This window comes from Symphalangus syndactylus, chromosome 24 (assembly GCF_028878055.3).
Source record: "Symphalangus syndactylus isolate Jambi chromosome 24, NHGRI_mSymSyn1-v2.1_pri, whole genome shotgun sequence".
Taxonomy (NCBI): domain Eukaryota; kingdom Metazoa; phylum Chordata; class Mammalia; order Primates; family Hylobatidae; genus Symphalangus; species Symphalangus syndactylus.
In genome coordinates, this window is record NC_072446.2 from 39,931,706 (window position 1) to 39,953,505 (window position 21,800).

Below are 21,800 nucleotides of genomic sequence, written 5' to 3' on the forward strand. Positions count from 1 at the left end.
TTCAGGGTGAGGCAAAAGGAGAGGAAGTTTGGGGGCCCCGAAGGGCGGCGATGTGGGGTTCCCCCAGGGGAACACTGCTCTTCTGGCTTTGGCTCACGGGAGAGAGGTCAAGCCAGCTGCGGGAGCGAGGGAGGGGGAGCCTGTCCTACACCTCCCCGGCCGGGCTAAGTAGGGCGGGGCGGCCGGGAGGCCGGCGACTGGGCTGGGGTCTGCGCCCTACTCCCCGCGGGACCGCCGCGTCCGGGAGGAGCGGGGCCTGCGAAGCTCCGGGCCCGGCCGGGCCAGACGGAACGCGGTTCCTGGGCTGGGCACTGCGCGCCTCTGGTTCCTGCCCTCCCGGCTGCTGCGGGCGCGGCTGCCCCCGCGCCCCCAGGGGCCGGGCCGGGCGGGGGCTGGGCCCGGCGGGCGGGCGCAGGAGGAAGGGGGGGGCGGGCGGCGGCGAAGGCTGCGCCGCTCTAACAGGTGGGATCCCGCGGCGTGGTGGAGGCGGGCGCGGGAGGAGGAGGAGGAGGAGGAAGAGCCGCGGCAGCGGGAGCCTGAGCAAGAGCAGGATGAGCCGCGCAAGCTGACAGCCACTGCTGCCGCCCGCGCCCAAGCTCGGTCTCGCTCCCCGCGCTCGGGGCCGCTCCCCGCCTCCCGCCTCCCCCGGCCGCCCGCGGGGCGGCCCGCCCCCTCTGCACCTCCGGGCCCGGAGCTGCCTCCATCGCTCCTGCATCCCGGCCGGGGGGAGGAGGAGGCGGAGCAGGAGGCGAGCCGGAGCCGCCGCCGCCAACGCCGCCGCCGCCGCCGCCCGAGCAGGACAGAGCGCGCCGCAGCCCCGCGCGTCCGGCCGCCGCCCGCGCCCATCCAGCAGCCTCGCCGGAGCCACACCGCGGGACAGCCGCGGCCGCGGCGCGTCCCGGCCCGGTCCAGCCCAGCCCAGCCCAGTCCCGGCACCGGGCGGCCCGGCGGCCGGCCCGCCCCCGAGGGCGCCGGGCGCGGCGGGAGGATGCCGAAGCCGACGCTGCTGCTGCGCGGGGGCTGGGAGCGCGAGCGCAGCCCCGGGGACTCGGAGCTGGGCCGCCAGTTCCGGGACTGGTGCTTGCGCACCTACGGCGACTCGGCCAAAACCAAGACGGTGACACGCAGCAAATACCAGCGGATCGCCGAGGTCCTGCAGGGCGGCGGCGGGACTGGCGCGGGCAGCGGCCCCGCAGCCGGCGAGAAAGGCAAGTTCCAGTTCTGGGTGCGCTCCAAGGGCTTCCGCCTGGGCAGCGGCCGGGAACCCAAGATGGGCCAAGTGGTGTATGTGCCGGTCAAGACGGGCTCGGTGAGTGAGCGCGCGGCGGCCGCGGGCGGGTCCCGCGGCGGGGCTTGGGGCAGGCGGGCGGGGGCGGGGTGGGGGTGTGGATGTGTGTGCGAACGTGTGTCCCTGAGGTTGTCCGTGTGTCGGGCCCGCCGGAGGCGCACGCGTCCCTGCTCACCGGCCCTCCCCGGCTCGCCTGGGCAGCGCTCCGGGTTCGGGGCGTCCCTGCCCCCCTCCGCGCCGCTGCCCGGGCCGTGGCCGTGCCGGGCAGGCTGTCCCGGGCTGCTCACCCCAGCATGTTCCGTCCTCCCGTCCCCTCCCCCCGCCAGCAGGCGGCTTCTCTGGAGCCCGAGCCTCCCCCCCGCCCGCCCCGGGGCTGCCTGTCCCGGGCGCCTCGCGCTCCCGCCCCCGGGCCGGCTGGGCGGTGTGTATGTGTGTGTGTGTGTGTGTGTGTGTGTGTGTGCGCGCGCGGAGGGTGGTGCCGCGGGGTAGGGGGGGAGGGAGGCAGGGGCAGCCGCGGGACGGGGAGTCCGCCGGGCCTCCCAGCGCCAGGGGAGGGGGCCAGCCCGGGCACTGTCGCCCCGACCCCACCCGGGGCTGGCCCGGGGAGGGGCGGCCGGAGCCGCAGCCTGGCGCAGGAGCAGCCTCCCGCGGGTGGGTGGGGCGCCCCCTCAGCCCCCCGGGCCCCTCGCTCCCCCTTCCCCGGGACGGGGGCGGCCTGACCTATCCATCCCCTCCCCTCCCCCGTCCCCCGGGCCGGCCCGGTCCGGGCGGGGTGGCGTGGGGGAGGGGGCGGGGAACCGCAGCCGCCTAAAGGGAGGAGGCGGGCGGCCGGGCGGGGGCGTCCCCTTTGGCCCGGGGCGCCCTGGAGAGGGCGTGCGGCGCGGGCCCCGCGGCTCCCCTGCCGGGACCTCATTGTTCTGCAGAGGGTGGGGGCTGGGGGGGGCCGCCGCTCCCGGGGCGCGGCTGAGCTTTGAACTTTCCGTCGCCGAGACCCTCCATTAGTGCGTTCCGCCCCCGGCCCGGTCGGGCCGCGCCGGCCTCCCCCCGCCCTCCTTGCTCCCTCCCAGGCCGGAGCGCGAGAGCCGGGCAGCCCCGCGCCGGCCTCCCTCCCTCCCCCGCTCCCCCTCTCCCCACTCCGCGCTCCTCCCCCGGCCGGCCCGCCCGCCCCGCGCTCAGCCCCGTCCCCGGCCGGAGCGGGCTCTTCACACACAATTGATTCGGTCGTTACGAAAAGTGCACTTGTCCCCTCCCCCTCCCCCTCCGCGGCCGCCCGGGCCAGGCCCGCGGGGTGAGGGGGCCGCGAGGGAGGGAGGCGGGAGCCGGGGAGCAGATCCGGAGGCGCCTCCCCCCGCGCCCAGGGGACGGGGCTGCAGGCCGCGGGGAGTGGGAGCCGCGAGCGCGGAGGGCGGGCGGCCCATCTGCGAGGAGCGCTGATAACCGCGCTGCGGCCGCCAGCAGCCCATCTGCGCCGCTGCCGCCTCCGGCCGGACCGGGAACAGGGGGCCGGGCCGAGGGGCGCGCCGGCACCGGGTTCCCCGAGGGGGAAGCTGGGGCAGTGACCCAGCCCGCGCAAGGCTGGGACCCTCCCCACCCCCGCAGCCTAAATCAGCACTCTCGCTCAAACCCGGCGAGTCTGGGTCATTGTCCCCTCCCCCGATCGAGTCCAGGACCCCTCCCCCAGCCCAAATCAGTGCCCACTTTCCCAGATGGGGAGTATGGGTCAGCCCTCCCCACCCTGCCAGGTCGGTCCCCTCCTCGGTTCTCCCATCTTGGGTCACTGCCCCCCGCCGGAGTGCGGTTTTTCTGAGGTCAGTGACCCACGAGATGGTTGGCTGGGTCCTGCCCCCTACCCTAGGTCAGTGCCCTCTGCCATCAGGGCTTCCCGGGTCGGTGCCCCACCCCACCCCCCCATCCTAGTTACACCTCCCTGAAGAGCTGGAAGCCTTGGCGCAACCTTCTTAGTCTGAGGCAGGAGCCTTGAGTCCACCCTCTCCTGCAGTTGGGGGGTGACCCCCCCAGACCTGGCAGCTGGCTCACTGGCTTTCTGTGTGGCTCGACTTCTCCCTAGGGAGTGGGCATCTGGAGTAGTCGTCCACTCTTTATCCACACAGCTGTAGAGGCTGAGCACCCCCTACCCCTATCCAGGCCACATGCAGAAACTGGGTGCTAGGCCTGGACCCCAGGTCCTGCCGGCCCAGCTGCTGGCTTCAGACGCTCCTTGAGACCCACGCTGACACGTCCTGCCTGCCCCTGGCAGCGCGACCGTCCCCAGTCTCCACCCGGGCTCTCAGACCAATAATGAGCCCTCCCCGAGGGACCACCTGCCTGGGAGGCAGAGAAAGGGGACCCAGGCCTCCCAGTCCAGGCTGCCAGGAGATCGACAAACACAACGGACGTGACCTCCCTCGACAGCCCGCCCCTCGGGCTCCCCACGCCCGCCTGCCTGGCCTGCTGGTCCCCAGAGAGCCCGTTAGTTACCTGCCACTCGCCCAGCCAGCCGGAGCCAGGCAGGAGATGCCACCCCCATCTCCAAGTTCCTTCCTGGGGCCCAGTTATTATTTTTATATTTCCATTTTCCTTTTCACTGATCCAAGAGGAACAAATCCTGCTGGGAATTCTGGGGTAGCCATTGGCCTCTTCCTGGGAGGGGCTGAATGGGACCTCCTTTGAAAGGTGCAAAGGACGTCTCCTATGATCCCTGGCCTACACACGCACACACACACACACACACACACACACACACCCTCACCCCTGGTGTCATTTGGGAGAGAGCCTGTAGTTTGGTCCTCGGTGGGTTTTTGTGAAGGTCATTGGGCCATAAACCTTTGTCCAAAGCATTTGTTTAGTACCCACAGGCCTTGTGCGGGCACGGGGGTGCTCGGGTGGGTGGGGCTCTGTACGTGCTCCCAGGTCACCCAGCTGTCGGGGGTGGTGGGCATAGCTGAGGACAGGATAAAGAAGCCCATGGGGGCTTCAAGAGAGAGCAGGTAGAAAGATTCCAAGGAAGAAGGGAGGTGGGAGTTGGGTCATCCAGCAGACAGGCCCCATATAGCCTCTGTCCCCAGGGTGGCCATGGTGTGTCACCTCTCTTCCCCATTGCTCTCTGGCTGCCCCCACCCTGGGCCTCCCTTCCTCCTCCCACAGCCATATGCGGTGCTGCGGTCGGGGCCCTCTCCTCGTCCCGGCCAGCCAAGGGTCGATGATCTGACACCACTTGTCCTGTCCCATCTGGCCCTGAGCTTTTCTGGGTGTGTGTGACAAAGGCTTAATCTGTCCGGACGGGCCCAGGGCAGAGAGAGGGCGAGGGGAATTACACTCCACAGGGCCTCCTGCAGCTGGGGCCCGGGTGGGGGTGGGGCAGGGCGGGGGTCGAGGAGAAGCCTGGGCGTGGGGGAGAGGCAAGTTGGCCTCCAGTTTGCAGGTTGTCACAGGAAGTAGAAGGTGGAAGCAGGGTATGGAGGAGAGGAGGGCGGAGTCCTCCATGGGCAGCTAGGGGTGCTGGTGGGGATAAGATCTCTTTATGACAAGAGCCAGCTGGGGGCCTCCTGGCCGGGCGAAGCCTGGTGAGGATTTATTATTTCTTACGTTTGGCCTGCTCCAGGCCTGTGGGCTGCCAAGTGGGGGAAGCAAACCCCTTGGAGACAAGACCCTCCAATTCCGTTCCGGCATTGGCCACAAAGTAAAACAACCCCTTTCCTTTTCCTCTGACCTCTGAGTGGAGCGAGTGGAGCTGTCCCCAGAGCCTGCGAGGGCCACAGGTTACGGCTGAGGTGGGGTCCTGGGCTGTCTGTCAGTTCCTAGGATCAGAGAGCCCCAAGGCTCTGTGGAGAGATAGAGGTTCTCAGCCCAACTGTACCATCTTCCAGATGGGAAAACTGAGGCCTAGAGAGAGGAAGTTTCCATTTGTTGGGAGCCAGGACTGGAACAGGGTTCTCTGTGCACCGCTGTAGCTTCTCCGTGGACCTGCCAGGAATCCCACCATTAGAGCCCCATTCCCCAAGGGAAACTTCGAGATTGCCAAACTCCACTCTCAACACCAGGCTTTTGCAAGCTGGACCCCAGGTGTTCCGCTACCCAAATTGACTAATGGTGGTCTTTTCCCAGTTTGCACCAACGTTCATTTAGTGGAAAGCATTTTCAGTCCTAAGTCTTTCTCCCCAGAGCTTTTGTGTAAACCTTTGGCACCTGCGGCCGCTGGTCTGGGCGGGAAATGGCCTCTGACTTAGCACCGTGTAATATGTGCTGTGACCTTTGGTTGAGTCCCTCAGTATTTCCTGGTTTTCTCTGAATTATCAGTATAGCGGCTGTTTTGGGGGTCACCTACTGTGTGCCTGTCACTGGGCTGAGGCACTGATACGCATCAGCTTGTGGAATTCTCACAGCAGCCTAGAGGCCGGTGCTGTGATTACTGCTACCTTCACATGAGTAAACTGAGGCTTAGGGAGGTTCAGAACTTCCCCTAGTCCACACCAATGCTAGGGGCCTTGCGTACATCTCCATTCTGACCTTGAAGGGTCTTGCAACCTGATCCAATTTGAAAGCATAGGTCCTTCATGTCAAGCTTTCAGTCCATTACACTTTAGTCTGAATTAGTTTCAAAGCATCCCTCTGGTCAAGATGTCTGTATTCACAGGCTGGTGCCTGAGGCAGGACTGGCACAGCATAAAGTCTGTGGGCTTTCCTAGGGCTCATGAAGATGGGTGTGGGGTGGGGAGGAGGGAGGAGGCCTCTGTTGTCCTGGGTCCTGGGGGGCTTTTGGAAGAAGGTTGACAGTGATGCCTGGCACAGGCCCCATTTGCATTTTTTGTGAGTGGTGGAGCATGCGTTTTTGTCAGTTACATGTTGTGATTTGGGTGGCATGGTCCTAGGTAACTCTGGGGGGCTGCATTTCGGTGCCAGGGTGATGCAGACAGGTCAGGCTCTGCCTTCCTGGGGCCTCCCCTCTAAGTCATGGGTCACTGTCTGCTGAGGGGTGGGGAAACCGTGCACCCTTCTTCCCTGGGTAGGAGCTGGCAGGAAAACCCTCTCCTTTATGGCCCCTGCAGGCTGCTTTGTCGTCCCCGCATGTCTGGGAGGCTGGAAGGCCCATCTGGGACCTCAGAAATGCTGCTGGGAGGATTTGGGTGTGGGGAGCCTGTGGCTGGGGGTGTCTGGGGACCAAGGTGGAGGGCCTCAGGCATACCTGGGCTTCTTCAAGCCAGATATTAGCTCAGAGGTTGTGCAACTGAATGCTGCACATGTGTGTGCTCACGGGCTAGAACATGCATGTGCATGTGTGTGTGTGTGTGTAAAAGTGCAACTGTATGGGCGTGAGTGTGCTGTTCCTATGTGCAGGCTGGAAATGCTTGTGTGTGTGTGTGGAGTGTGTGCAGGGCACAGGTGGAGAGGCTCCTCTGCGTGTTTGTCGGCATCTATGTGAGCACCTGGGCTGTGGGCCTTGGCAGCCACGGGTGTGACTGCATGTGCTTGCACTCATGTGAGATCTGGATTGGACTCACCCTGTCTGTCTGCCAGTGTGGTGCTGTTGGGGTGTCCTCCATCATCACCAAGTCACCTGAGCTGCTGCCCTGGCCCCTGCCATCCCTGGAGTCTCAGCAGTTGGCTGAAGCCAAGTGGTGGCCATAAGAGGTGGTGCCATACCCCTGTCCCCATGACTGCAGCCAAGGCATCTCCTTGTTCCAGCTTCCCACCGCCACTCCCTACCTGCCTCTTGCTATGGTCCTATAACAAAGCCCAAAGCCAAGCATGGGGCGGGAGGGTCCTGGGAGAAAAGGCTCTGAACTTGAAGTGAGGGGGCCAGGGCCTATGGGGTCCTAACTCAACTGTTTAATTGCCACATGACCACGGGCAAGTAGCCTGCCTGGCCTCTCTCAGTCTCAGTTTCCTTTTCTGGAAAATGGGCTCTAAAACTCCACTTCTTGGCAAACTGGAAAAGGCTCTGCTGTTATTTGAGGATGGTGGCTAAGGAATGTGCTTGAGGCCACCCTGCTCACTCATGTCAAAGCCAGGCCTACCAGCCTGGGGACATGGTGAGACCCCGTCTGTATACAAAATTTTAAAAAACTTAGGCATGGTGGCACGCACCTGTAGTCCCAGCTACTCAGGAGGCTGAGGCAGGAGGATCACTTCAGCTCAGGAGTTAGAGGCTGCAGTGAGCTGTGATCATGCCACCACACCCCAGCCTGGGTGACAGAGGGAGACTGTGTCTCAAAAAAAACACAGAGAACCAGGCTAGGCCCATGGGCCCCAAAGCAGGTGAAGAAGCAGCTGGAAGTTGGTGACAGCACCCACCAGGGCCAGTGGCTTATTAGAACAAGAACCCTTGAGTCCACTTTGATGTAGAGAACAGGTAAAGGGACTGGGCTTTAATGCTACAGGACCCTGGGTTCAAATCCCATCTCTGCCCTTTTATCAGTTTGGCCTTAATTTTCCTTCCTTCCTTCCTGTCTTTCTTTTTTGATGCAATATTGGCTTACTGCAACCTCTGCCTCCCATGGCCTTAATTTTCTCATCAGTAAAATGGAGCTGTAATCATATTCCTCTTCTAGGAGTGATGTGGAAATTAATGCTTTCATGCACATGGGGCCCCCAAATGTAGCAAATCTTAGGAAATGTTAGCTGCTATGTGATCTCACTGAGCCTCAGTATTCCTCATCTGGAAAATGGGAGTGGTGATGAAGGATGTTGTGAATATTAAATGGTACAGTGGAGATGAGGCACCCAGCCAAGTCCCTGGCATAGAGTAGGTAGGCAGCAACTATGAGTTCCCTAGAGGTTGTATCTGAGTCATTTTTGTGTCTCCAGCACTATCAGGGGCCTGAGAAATGTTGCATTGAATTGAACAGAGAAGGCTTTTTCTTTTCTTTTCTTTGAGACAGATTATCGCTTTGTTGCCCAGGCTGGTCTTAAACTCCTGAGCTCAAGTGATCCTCCTACCTCAGCCTCCCAAGTAGTTGGGCTTACAGGCGGTGGGCACTGCACCTGGCACCAGAAGTCTTGGTGAGGGATGGAGATGTGGCATGAGCCCCCAGAGCTGGGAACTTGCAGACTCAGGGTCTCTTGCTGCCCTGACTGGTTCCTGCCCTGCAGTGAGCCTCATTATGTTTAGTTATGACATACAGAAGACTTCAGTGATCTCCCTGCCTCTGAATTCTTCCCAGGTGTCAGATCCCAGAGGTCAAGGAAGGGCGCTGGAGGGCTTTCCCAAGGCCTGGCAGGCACCTGCTGAGTAGAGGGACAAGCCTCTCGCCCTTCTCCTGTATGGACCGGACCCCCACCCGGCCCCCGCCTTCTCCATATGGACCCCACCCCCTCCCGGCCCCCTGGCTGGGAACCTGAGTTCCTGGGGTCTGGATTTGTAAGGAGAACACATAATGGCTGGCGTAATGACTGCCTCCCTCCGGCAGGGGTCTGAGCCTATCTCCCAATTTTGCAAGCCCCTGCCATGTGCCAGATACATTATTCCATTTACTCTCCCCTGGGTTCTGTGAAGTAGATGAGAACTTGGTACCAGACAGGCCAGGGAACCTCCCCAAGGCCCACAGTGAACACACAGCTGGGCTGGAGCTCCAGGGCTCTGTCTGACCCTCCAAACCCCAGAGCCTGGAGGCAGGGGTGCAGGAGGACCCCTGGGAGTGAAAGCAGCAGGGGTGCCCTAGCTCTCCACCCAACCCTGGCTCATGGTGCCCTCTCGCCTTTAGTGAGGGCACCCCACGTAAGCTTTCTAGACCTCAAGGCTGCCCTCCCACCTGGCCAGACCCAGCCTTGTTTGAGACAGATGCCCCTGCTGCCTCTCGTCCATGCTCTTCCCCTCCGATTTCAACTGCAGCTGCAGGCCTGGCCTGGGTGGGCTGCTGGGCCAGCAGACGGGAGTCGTGGGGAGTGGGGAGATGGCAGAGCAGGTGGGAGGCTGGGCCCATCCTCTCACCCACATGGTTGTGGATCCCGGAGCGCTAGTCCTCTTGGCCACCCTGGACATGGAGCTCCTCCCCTGCAGATGGGGAAACTAAGGCAGAGTGGAGGGAACTCACTCAAAGTCCCACTGAGCTCCAGAGCTGAGTGTGAGCCTCTGGTTCCCAAGCCCAGGTCATTCATTTATTCACTTCCTCACTGCCCTTCCTATACAGCAGCTGCAGCCTTCCCCTTCCTCGGCCACACCTGAGAGTCACTTCCGACCCCTTTCTCTGACCTCCTCTCCCTCCCAATCCAACCCATTTGCAAATCCTGTTGGTTCTACCTTCAAAGCACATCTCAAATTCTACCATGTCGCATGGCCTCCACTGCCTCCAGCCTGGTCCAAGCCTGGAGAGGCGGCTGCCTCCCCACGGGGCCCCCCGTGTCTACCCTGTTCCCTGCCTGCATAACCCGTTCTTCCCACAAACAGCCAGAGGAAACCTTGGAAACCCCAAGTCAGGTCTCTCCCTCCTCTGTCCAGAACTCTCCAAGACTCCTGTCTCACTTAAAGCAAGAGCCAATGCCTTCCCAGTAGCCTGCAGAGCCCTGCGCGATCTGGCCCTGGCTACCCACCACTCTCAATTCCCTCTCACCTCGTTCATTTGGCCTCAGCCACACTGGCCTCTTTGCTATTCTCCAAACATGCCAAATACAGTCCTGCCCCAGGCCCCTTGCACTGGCCTTCCCCTAGCTTGGAATACTCTTTCTTCAGATCTCTGCATGGTCAGCTCTTCTCCTTCTTCAGGTCTTTGGTCAAATGTCACCTGCTCAGAGAGGGCCTCCCTGATCACCCAGTGAGGACCACCTTAGATCCCTTGGACCATCTCCCATCTCTCTTTTCTACTTGAATTTTCCTCTGTGGCCCTCATCACTCCCTGAACATTCTATGTGTTTCACTACTTTCTGTGCTTAGGATCTGTCTGCCCAAGGCCATGAGCACTAGCAGGGTGGACTGCATCTTTTTTTTTTTTTTTTTTTTTTTGCTGCTGCTGCGTCCCCAGGACCCAGACCAGCCCCTGCCCTTAAGGGGCTCCCCACTGGGCAGGGTGGTTCAGCAGATGTTTCAGAGCCGGGTTCTGAGAACTGCCCAGTTCTACACAGAGGCCCTGAGGAGCCCCAGGGTGCAGACCCACCTTCCCACGGGACAGGGCCTGAGAAGTCCTAGGGAAAGTGACATTTCACCTGGACCTTGAAGTCCAAAAAGAACTTTTCAGCAAGAGCAGAGCATAGGGAAGCTCATTCTGGGGGGTGGGACTGGTTTTGGCGGGGTCAGCGTGGGTGTTGTACGACGGATCCCAGGGCCAATTTTCTTAGAGAAGCATGTTTGGAAGAACATTCTAGATGGAGTGGACATGAGTAAATGGCCAAGTCAGCTTGAGAACCACAGTGGGGTCCCGAGGGGGTGAGCTGCCAAGATTGGTTGGGGCCAGATGGAGGAGAGAGATCTGAGGAGCCCATCGCATCAGGGACAGCAGGGAGCTCACAGGAGGGTGCTTACATGGAGGGAGCTAAGGTCACGTTGGGGTTTTAGAAGGAACACTCAGATTCAGTGGCGAGAGGCAAGAGGGCGATGGAGAAGGAAAACCAGGCGGAGGCATAGCGAGGTGAGGGGAGAAAGGCGTGACGGGTTTCCTCGACGGACCAGCGGTTGAGTGGCTGGGGCTAGGTGAGGTGGGAGTGGGGCGAGGGAGGCTAGAGGGTCATAGACAACCCCGGGATTTGTGGGTGGGAAGAGTGGTTTAGGAAACCGGGGTGCAGATCTGGGGTGAAGGCGCAGGGGCAGGATCTGGGGCACAGCATCCAAGGGTGTCCTGTAGGCTGGCAGCCTGTGGCGGTGGGAGGCCGTGGAGGGGACCCCGTGACTCAGGCCTCGGTGGGGCCAGCGTGGGAGTCATCGTGTTACCCAGGCCCCCTCTCCAGCTTGGAGCCCTCCCCTCCCGGCTGGGACCCGACGCAAGCTCCTGGGAGGCCTCTGCTTGGGTGGATGACTCATCGTTTTCTCGGCATCCCCGGGCTGAGGAAATGTTCAAGGAGACATGGGGCCCTTCCTTCAGCAGGCCAGGCCCTGACTGGATGCTGGCGAGTCGAGAAAAACACAATTGGGCCTCCGGCCTTGTCTGAGGCCAGCCCTCAGGGGTGTTTCCGAGAGCCCCTGGCTTCCACAGCCTTGCACAGTCCTCAAGCGCCCTGAAAGGCTGTTATGACCCCATTCTACAGGTTAGCAAACCAAGGCACAGGCTCTGCTGGGCCCCCAGCTAAGCAACCACTAGGTGCCTCAGTTTCTTCTTCTGTAAAATGGGTCTGATGATTGTCCCTCCCCTGCAGGTTGTTGGGAAAAACTAAAGGCAAGAATCCATGTGAAATGTTTAACTCGTGGGATTGTCATTGTCATGAGGATGTGAAGAGGAGTCTCCCCGGGCAACGGGGGCTCTTGACTGGGCAGAGCCACCGTAGGGACATCCAGAAGGCGGTATGGCCAAGGACAGTCCTGCATTTGGATCCCAACTCTGGCACCAGCTATGTGGTTCTGGGCAAATGGCTTGCCTGCTTTGATCCCTGACCCCTTCTGTATAAGGGGGTGATAAAACCCGTACCCCAAGGGGTAGCTGGGAAGATGGCATGAAACCAAGCCTGCCAGGTGGGCCACAGAATAGGGGCTGCTGCTCCATCTTGGGGTCTCTCAGAGCAAAGATCCCGAAGCCAGGCAGCTGTGAACCTCCCAAGGGTAGCTCCGAGGCTCTCTGTAGGGTGACAGGAAAGCCTGGGCTGAGGGGAGAGAAGAAGGGAGGCAGCTCAGAGGGCTCAGGCTGGGAGGCTCCATGGAGGATGGATGTTCTCTGGAGGTTGAGGTTGGGACAGGAGCAGGCTGGGGGTGAAGGGCTTTATGTTGATTCGAGGCCCCTGCAGGTCAGCAGAGCAGTGGGGGTCTGGAGCCAGGGGCTGGGTCCAGGTTCTGCCACTTACTGCTGTGCAGTCTTGGGTAAGTTACTTCCCCTCTCCGAGCCTCAGTTTCCTCATCTGTAAAATGGGATGATAATAGCTATGGAATCAGTTATATCTTCCTTCCATGTTATTGTATAGAAGTATCTATACCAAGGTGTGGACAGTCAAGCCCTCAATGAGAGGAAGCTGTGATCAGGATTATGCCCTAGAAGCTGTGATGAAGCCAGGTGAAGCAGTGCCACCGAGTGGGTCTCTGGAGCTCAGACTGGCCGGGGTTTCAGTGGATCTCTGTGACTCATTAGCTGAATGACCTTGAAGCAAGTTGCTGCCCCTCTCTGAGCCACAGTTTTCTCATCTGTAAAATGGATCCAGGCCAGGCACAGTGTTTCATGCCTGTAATCCCAGCATTTTGGGAGGCTGAAGTGTGAGGATTACTTGAGCCCAGGAGTTTGAGACCAGCCCTGGCAATATAGTGAGACTGTGTCTCTATAATAACTAAAAAAAATTAGCTGGGCATGGTGGCGCCATGCCTGTGGTCCCAGCTACACTTGAGCCTGGGAGGTTAAGGCTGCAGTGAGCCATGGTTGTGCCACTGCACTCCATCCAGCCTGGGTGACAGCGAGACCCTGTCTAAAAAAAAAAAAAAAAAAAAAAGGATGCAATAGTATGACCTATCTCTCAGAGCTGCCTTGGGGAGCTGAAGAGAGACTCCATGTCAAGTGCTCAGCATGGGAAACACGTGCTGCTCTCTGCTTATGCCTGTGGTGTGGCCAGTGGCAGTGAGACCTACGGACATGGAGTCCAGGGCAGGGGCAGGGGACACTGGAGCAGAGAGCAGCAGAAGGGGCAGTAGGCAGAGGTAGAAGGGAAGCCAGAGCATGTGCAGGGAAACTGGGCTGGGGGGCTTCCAGGAGGGTGGTGGTCAGCTGGGTTTGCCTCCAGGATTGACAGGGCCCCAGCCCCCAGATCTGGAGGAGAGGGGACCTTGATGGAAGCCAGAGGGCAGAGGGACGGCGCAGAGCCAAAGGTGGTGGGAAGCGGAGGCCGGGAGTCCTGGTGCTCCAATCAGAGGCTGGTCATCGGGGAGGAGGGGCGAGGGGCAGTGGGCTCCACGGAGTCCAGGCTGTGCATTACGGGACTGAGAGCGGGAACGAGAGCCCTCGGTTCTAATCCTGACTCACCAACTGGCTTGGATCCATCTTACCTTCTTCCATTTTCACATCTGTAAAATGGGGAGAGCAACGTCAGCTACTTCTTCCAGTTGCTGTGGGGAGAATCTGGAATATATGACGTACTCAGTCCGTGTCTGCTGTGGAGTGAGAACAATGGCAGTCATGACACAGCCAGTATTGTCCAGCACTTAGGAAGTGCCAGGCCCTGTGCTAAACACTTTATGCACACGACCCCATGTGATTGTCCAAACTTGGTGGCCGCTGTGATCCTTATCTCGCCAATGGAGATTCAGAGGCTTAGATACGTTAAGTAAGATGCCCAAGAGCACACAGCTGGGAAGAGGCAGGTCACAGACTCCAACTCGCACAGGGAAGGGTTGTGTCCTCAGCTCCTTAAATCGCCATCCTTCTGACAACAAGGCTTAGATTCTGGGATCCTCTGTGGTGTTACCTGGTCTTGGACGGTGGTTCATCCCAGGCTGGGGAGTTGGGTGTGAATCTGCCTGGCAGAGGGTGCCAACCTTGGGATATTAGACACAAGCAGGGTCTATTGGTAGGGTTCACCCTCAGGGATCCCCCAGAGATTCTGCAGTTCAGGGAGGGTACAGAGTAGTATGGAGCCCCACAGCCAGCCGCTGGCCACTCCACGTCAGCCAAGGCTGAGAGAGCCTCCTGCCGGCTCTTGTGAGACCAGGCCTCTGCCCTCAGCGGTGGGGCCTAAATGCGGAGGTGCAGCCCCACACCCAGCCCAGGCCAGCTACCAGCTGCCCCAAGAGCAGACGGGTGGCCAGTGCATGATCTTGGGCAGCCCCCTGGGGGGTTAGGAGAGGGAGAGAGTGCCTCGATGGCTGGGGAGGAAGCACGGAAAGCCTCTTGTGAGGAAGGGAGCCATGCCGTGGGGAGAGGAGGGGATAGACCTCCTAGGAGGGGGCAAGGTGGATGAAGGTGGCACGAAAGAGGTTTGTTTTATGGCAGCACACGCACATGATTTAAAACCAAAACCAAAACCAGCAGTTGGCTGGACATGGTGGCTCATGCCTGTAATCCTAGCACTTTGGGAGGCCGAGATGGGTGGATCACTTGAGGTCAGGAATTTGAGACCAGCCTGGCCAACGTGGTGAAACAAAAAACAAACCGTCTCTACTAAAAATACAAAAATTAGCCAGGCGTGGTGGCGCACGCCTATAATCCCAGCTACTTGGGAGCCTGAAGCAGGAGAATCTCTTGAACCTGGGAGGCAGAGGTTGCAATGAGCCAAGATTGCACCACTGCACTCAAGCCTGGGCGACAGAGCGAGACTCCGACTAAAAAAAACAAAATAAAACAAAAAAACCTCCAAAATAACAAAAAGCAAACCAGCAGTTTCCTAGGACCTGATAAGTGGCCATCCCATCCCATTCCCTGCCCCCTGGTTCCCCTGCCTGAGGGGTCCACTCCCTTCTGTGCCCAACATACTTGGCTCTGCAGTGGGGTTCCTCAGTTTGAATCCTGAATTCACTGCATACTCGCTGTGTGGCTTGGACAACTTGCTGAAGTTCTCTGTGCTTCAGTTTCTACATCCAAAAAAGTGGGAGTACTAATGGGACCTGCTTCCCTGAAGGCCGTAGTGAGCATTGAGGGCTTCTTAAGGGTCGCGGTGGAGTGCTTGGTGTTGGCCATCATCACTGCAGCTGCTGTTGTTATCATTATTGTTATTAATTATTATTGTGCATATATAGCTAAGCATGCCCTCCTTGCAGTTTTAAATGCCCAGCTGCCCGTGCAGGTCCTAAAGCTCAGTTTTTGTGCTTTTTGCCTATTCAGGAAAAAGAGAGGCAGAGGTAAGAAGTTAGCCCAGGGTCAACCCAGTGGCCCCAGACCTTGAGACTGGCCTCTGGTGTGGGCGGGTTTTCTGGACACCCGCTGGGCCCCAGGAAGTGGCTGCTGCTGCTTGCAGGGCTCGTGGTTTGGGAACTGAATCCCTGTGCCTCCTGTGCCTGTGCTGGGTACACAAGGCGGCTGTGGGGACAGGAGGGGGAAGGGGACTATGGAAAGAGCCCTTGGCCAGGCCCCAGAAGGTGGGGGCTCAAGGCCTTCCTCCGCTGCCCCTTTGGGGTACCATTCTTGGAAAAGTTCCCAAGCTCCAAGCCTTTGGGTTCCTTATCGGGAAGGCGGTGCCATTCTCTGAGCTGCTGTGGAGAGCCAACGCAGCGCCTAAGATATGATGGAGGATTGGGGTTGTTCATCAGGGACCCCAGGGATCCCTGCCCTCAGGAGGATTTACAGTTGAGTTGGGAATGACGGTGTCATTGATAAGATCCTGGTTCCGGAGGTATTAACACGTAGCTGAGAAGAACCCAGCCCTGGGTTCGAATCCTGGCTGTGCTGCCTAGTAACAGAGTGACCTTGGGGAAATTAATTAACCTCTCTTGGCCTCAGTTTCCTCCTCTGTACAGTGGGCCTAGCAATAGAACCTGCTGTTTGGGGTTGTTTCATGCTGGTAAGAGACTTAGCCCAGGGCCTGGCTCCTGGCAAGGCTCTGCGATCCGATCCGCAGCAGTTGTAATTATTTTAAGGAACTCAGACTAACACGAGAAACTACCGGCAAATGATACAGGGCTGCAGGCAATCCATTCATCCACTGATTTGTTCAGTACATTTTGATTGGTGCCTGCTATGTACCAGGTCCTGTCATTCATTCCATAAAGATTGCCAGAGCACCTACTCTTTGCTAGGAGCTGTGCTAGGTACTGCCTCCGTGGTGGTGAACAGGACTTGATCTCTGCCCTCTCAGAGCTGGGAGTACCAGGTACCCCCCTGGCTGGAGGTCGGGGGCAGCCTAGGGGCTGGTGTGCTCTCCAGCTGGTTGGCTCAGGGAGCCAGCCCCTGTCCTGGTTGTGCCAGGCTTGCTGAGCTCCAGGAGGTAGCTTCTGCCTGGAGTCCCCCGTGCCAGCCCTGCTGCCCTGGTGTCTGGCTCCTCTGAGCCTGCCTTTCCCAGGAAGTAGTGCTCTAGGGAGTGTGGGAGTGCAAGGCCTTTTCCATCACTACCCCCTACCCCAGCTCTTGTCACCTCCTCCCCAGCTGTAGCACTCATTGTCCTCCCTCCTACTTCCGCCCTGCTTCACACTGTGGCCAAAGTGCTGTGTTAAAAATGTAAACCTGACCATGTTCCTTCTCTGTTCAAAACTCTCCTGTGGCTTCTCATCACTCTCTGAGCAAAAGTCACCATGACCTGCAAGGCCCAGCTCTGGTCCCTCTTTCCAGTTCCTTGGCCCCTGCTCACTCTCCTTCAGCCACACTGGCCTCCTGGCTGTTCCCCTGGACGTCACTGAGCTCTGCTGAAATATCACCTCCTCAGGGAGGCCCTCCCTGATTGTCTTTTCAAAATGTCATTGGTTCCCATCACTCTCAAGCCCCTTACACTAACTTTGGAGCCCTTATGAACATCTGACCAAGCTGTGTTTTTGTGCATGTTCCTCTTGGGTTCCATAAGGACAGGAATATTTGCTGTCTGGTTCACTGCTGAGTTCCTAGCACTCAGTGGATATTTTTTAAATGAATGCCTCAAGCCTTGTCTTTATCCATTTTGTGCCTCAGTTTTCTCCTTCGCAAAATGGAGAAGCAGAGCTGTTGTGGGGCCAACATGAGGGCTGGCGAGATGGCCAGGGTCCCCCACACAAGCAGCCTGCAGTCCCATCAAGGGGGGTCCAACCCACCCAACAAGCAGACTCCTCCAGTCCCAGGACAGAGAGACTCAGGAGCCTGGCAGGGTCAGCAGGGCTGGGTCATCATGGGCCTCAAGCTCCATCGAGAGGATTTCCACTTCCTCTGGCCATGTTGGGAAGCCCAGGTGGGGCAGGGGCACAGACAGTGGGAAGGAGGGAAGGAAACTGGCTTGAAGGAAGGTGCAGGGCTGGGGAGATATGGCTGGATGGCCCCATAATGGGGCCCCAGAAAGCCAGATCTTGGGGATTGGGAGCCATTGAGTGTTGTAGAGCAGGAAGAACATGGGGAGGGAGGTGTTTAGGGAGTGAGTCTGGTCCAGTGTGTGCAGGGCAGAGACTGGAGTCTGAGGTCCAGGGAGGCTGTAGGTTCTAGGAGGCAGTGCCCTAAATGGGAGCAGATTTACAGGAATGAGGGGGAGGGGCTGGAGGGGTGAATCTGAGTCTCCTCCTCATCAGCTGCTTTGCCCTCCACAGAGAACTATTCATCATTTCATTCACTCATTTATCCATTTAGCAACCTAGAGAGGGCCTCCTGGGGTGCACTGCTGAGACCCACAGATGTGGTTCTTGCCCTGGCAGAGTTCAGGACATATTGTGGGGAATGGATGCTACATGACACAGTTACGGTGGTGGCAGTGCTGGTGCTGATGGTGGTGATGGTGTTGGGGATGGTGGGGATGGTGGTGAGGATGGTGATGGCGGTCATGATGATGATTATAGTGGTGATGGTAATGGTAACAATAGTGGTATTAATGGTGATGATGGTGACGATGATGATGACGATAATGTTGATGTGGTGATGGTGGTGATGATGATGGTGATGAATATGGTGATGATGGTGACGATGATGATGGTGGTGGTGATGGTGATGATGGTGGTGGTGATGGTGATGATGATGGTGGTGGTGATGGTGATGATGGTGGTGATGATGATGGTGATGAATATGGTGATGGTGGTGGTGATGATGATGATGGTGGTGGTGATGATGATGATGGTGGTGGTGATGGTGATGATGATGGTGATGATGATGGTGATGAATATGGTGATGATGGTGACGATGATGATGGTGGTGGTGATGGTGGTGATGATGATGGTGATGAATATGGTGATGATGATGGTGATAATGATGGTGGTGGTGATGGTGATGATGATGGTGGTGGTGATGGTGATGAAGATGATGGTGATGATGATGGTGATGATGATGGTGGTGGTGATGGTGATGATGATGGTGGTGGTGATGGTGATGATGATGGTGGTGGTGATGGTGATGATGATGGTGGTGGTGATGGTGATGAAGATGATGGTGATGATGATGGTGATGATGATGGTGGTGGTGATGGTGATGAAGATGATGGTGATGATGGTGGTGGTGATGACAATGGTAGTGGTGATGGTGATGGTGGTGTGTGTGATGGCACACACCAATGATGGTGATGATGGTAGTGTGTCAGCTCATGTTTGTTGAGCACTCAGTGGGTGCCAGTCTGTTCTAAGTGCTCCCTGTGTGTTTGCACACCGGGCTCCCGCAGCAACACTGAGAGGCACTGAGATCTTATGCCACTTGCCCAAGGGCCCCTGTGAGCAAAGGGCAGCACCCAGATGTGCACTCAGGCAGGCGGCTGACCAGCAGCTGCTCCCAGCTATGGCCACCTGCTACTTCCAGCAGGCAGTTTCCTCCCTCTGTGGGGGGCTCAGCACAGGGAAAGTGTATGAGTCTGACTTGCCAGAGCAGAGTTTGAGGTCTGATTTTGCCCGAGTAAGTTTGGACAAATGGTGCCCTGGCTCCTTTGCCCTCAGCACCTTGTCTGTGAAAAGGAAGAACCATCCTCCACGGAGGCCACCAGGAAGGCAAGGGACTGCCACCTCGCCATGGCAGCTAGTGTGTCTGGGGCAGATCCCATTCCCTAAATCAGGAGGAAGAAAGAAAAGAAGGCTCTGTTCTCAGCCTTGCCTCTGGGAGCTGGGATGGAGAGTGGGGCAGGTGGGAAGTCAGGGTCTCTTGGAAGGACACATTCTACCCACGCACATTGCTGTTTCCCAGACACAGCCCCAGGGCGGAGGCTATTCTCCCACCCATTGCTGGCTCCCAGATCTCTCAGGAGGGGAAGGAGGCAGGGACCCAGGCTCCTGCACCCCCAATTCTAGCAAACCCAAGCTGATTCCATGCCAGTAAAGAGAGGGGACAGATGCCCAGAGCTGGGGGCAGAAGGCCAGGACACAAATGCTGCCCCTGCGCTTCCTGTGCAGCCTGGGGCCCACCAGCTTTCCTCTCTGGGCCTCAGTTTGATTCACTTGTTCAAATATTTGCCAAGCACCTGCTCTGTCCTAGACACTCTACTCTGGAGGCATAAACAAAATCCCTGCCCTCTGAGAACTGACGTTCTAGGGCAGGCTGACAGTACCCAGTAAACAAGGAACAGGCCCACTGTGTCAGACGCTGGTAAATGCGTGGAGAAAAGTAAAGCAGAACCAGGGAAACTCAAGGGGTTGGAGCAGGAGGTGTTAGAATTTTAAACAGGGTGTCAGGGAGGGCCTCAGTGAGAGGCCTTCAGCTATGAAATGTGACATTTTGAGCAAAGCCCTGCAGGAGGTGCAGGAGCAAGTGATGCAGGAATTGGGTGGAAAAACATTCCAAGTAGAGGGAACAGCAAGTGCAAAGGCCCCAAGGCAGGAGTGTGTCTGGTTGGTTTGAGGAACTGCAAGGAAGCCAGTGTCCCCAGCTCCTCCCACCCCCTGTATTTGGGAATCAAAAGACCACATTTTATTCTGCAGGACCTTGGGCCTCAAAACAAAATGATTTCTGAGCCCTGGTGGCCTGTCCCCACGGGGGTCAGTGATGCCAGCCTTGTAGGTGGGGCTGGGGCAGGTGCCTTGCTGCTCATATCTTAAAGGTGCTGAGTGGGTTTGAAGACCCATGGGGACTTGGAAAAGAGGCTACCATCATCCAGCTCCTCACCCTGAGTGGCGGATTCTCAGATGGCCCTGGATTCGAATCCTGGGTCCACTGCTTTCCAGCCGCGTGATCTTAGGCAAATCACTCTCTGAGCTTCAGTGTCCTCAACTGCAAAACAGGGACAGGAGTTTCGCAGCCCATAGAACCGGGTTGCGATGGGACTTACAGAGACCACTCTGGGAAGCGTGTGTGTAAGTGCCCAGCCTGGGGCCTGGCTTATAGGAGCTTCTCAGTAAATGTTTATTTTTATTTTCTTATTTTTTAAGACAGGGCCTTGCTCTGTTGCCCAGGCTGGAGTGCAGTGGTGCAATCATAGCTCACTGTAGCCTTGACCTGGGCTCAAAGCATCCCACCTCAGCCTCCCAAGTGGCTGGCACTACAGGTGCACATCACTACACCCAACTAAGTTTTTTCTTCTTCTTCTGTTTTTTTTTTTTTTTTTTTTTTTTTTTTTTTTTTAGAGACAGGGTCTTGCCATGTTGCCCAGTCTGGTCTCCAACACCTCAGCCTCCCAAAATGCTCAGATTACAGATTACAGGCATGAGCCACCATGCCTAATGCTTAAAACCAGAACCTAACAACCTAACATTCTGGTATGACTCTGAATTGTTTTCAAAGCTGTTGGAAATTTGTCCTATCACTTGAGTCTTCTAAGAACCCCATGAGGAAGATGGAACAAGAAGTAATAGCCCCAGTTTACAGAGGGGGTAAGTTGAGGCCTGGAGAGGATGTGTGACTTGCCCAGGGTGACAGTGAGGCAGGGCTGATGGAGGGCTAAGACCAGGCTGTCCTGGTTCAGAGAGCCCAGGGGGTGCGGGACAGGAGAGATCGTCCAGCGCCCTTATAGCCCCCACCATAAGCAGCCCCATGCATGCACCTCCTGCACATGTGTGCTATGTAATAATAGCGCCTTTCAGATTTGTGGTCTCCGACCAGATTTTGTAAGGCACGGCTTGGTGGGACAGGAGGTCTGTTGTAAGGATGTTGAAAGGCCCGGAGCCTGGGGAAGCTCAGGCCGCAGGCAGGCAGAGTCCGGGGCAGGTCTCAGCGAGAAGAGGAAGAGGTACCTCACGTGACTGTCCACTCGGCCTGTGTGTCCATCCGGTGTCTGGCCTGGCTGGGCTGGGAGGGCGGGGTCTCCAGACTGTTCCCTTAACAGCCTGGCCCCCAGTGCCTTGTCATCCAGATGCCCATCTCTGTCAGCTTCTCTGAGCCTCAGGACAGCTCTGTGAGGGGCTGCACATGAGGAAGCAGAGGTTGAGAGAGGGGCACGCCTGGTGGGATTTGGACCCGGGCCTGCCTGATCCCAAGCCCCAGGGCGCTAGTCACAGCTCAGGCAGGTACTGGCAGGTGGGCTTTGTGCAAGCGGGCCCCCTCCTCCCTGGGCCAGCCTTCCTGGCCACAGCCCAGCCTCCCAGCCCTTGACAGTGGGCCCTGCCCACAAGTCTCTGCTCCTTGGTTCCTGCAGCCTGAGCCTCATCTCACAGGGCTCCTGGCCCTAGGTTCTAGCCGCACCTGCTTCAGCCCCCCAAGGCACTTGGCTGCTGGACCCCTCGAAGGAGCAATCAGGGAGCCCACCTTTGTGCAGCACCTTGAAAGGCCAGACATCTTTTCCCCAGTGCCCACACAACTTGGAGATTCCTAGACCATTTTACAGATGAAGAAACTGAGGCACAAAGAGGGAAGATTGTGTCCTGGAGCACACAGAACATACGAGGCAGAACTGGGACTCCAAAGCCCAGCTTCTTCCATCCCTTCCAGCCTTCTGCCCTCAGTTTCTTCCACTG

General features: G+C 58.2%; 1 protein-coding gene across 4 annotated transcripts in view; it reads left to right on the plus strand.

Moving 5' to 3' along the window:
• The first annotated feature begins 393 nt into the window (after nucleotides 1–393).
• Nucleotides 394–21,800, plus strand: part of NOL4L (nucleolar protein 4 like) — a 143,946-nt gene continuing 122,539 nt past the window's right edge. Inside the window, exon 1 of one of the 4 annotated variants that reach the window (XM_063633726.1) lies at nucleotides 394–1,309. In XM_063633726.1, the coding sequence (XP_063489796.1) occupies nucleotides 989–1,309 (321 nt within the window). In that variant the 5' untranslated portion in view covers nucleotides 394–988. The remainder of the gene's footprint in view (nucleotides 1,310–21,800) is intronic. The other 3 variants (XM_055265742.2, XM_055265741.2, XM_063633727.1) reach the window with 3 other exon arrangements.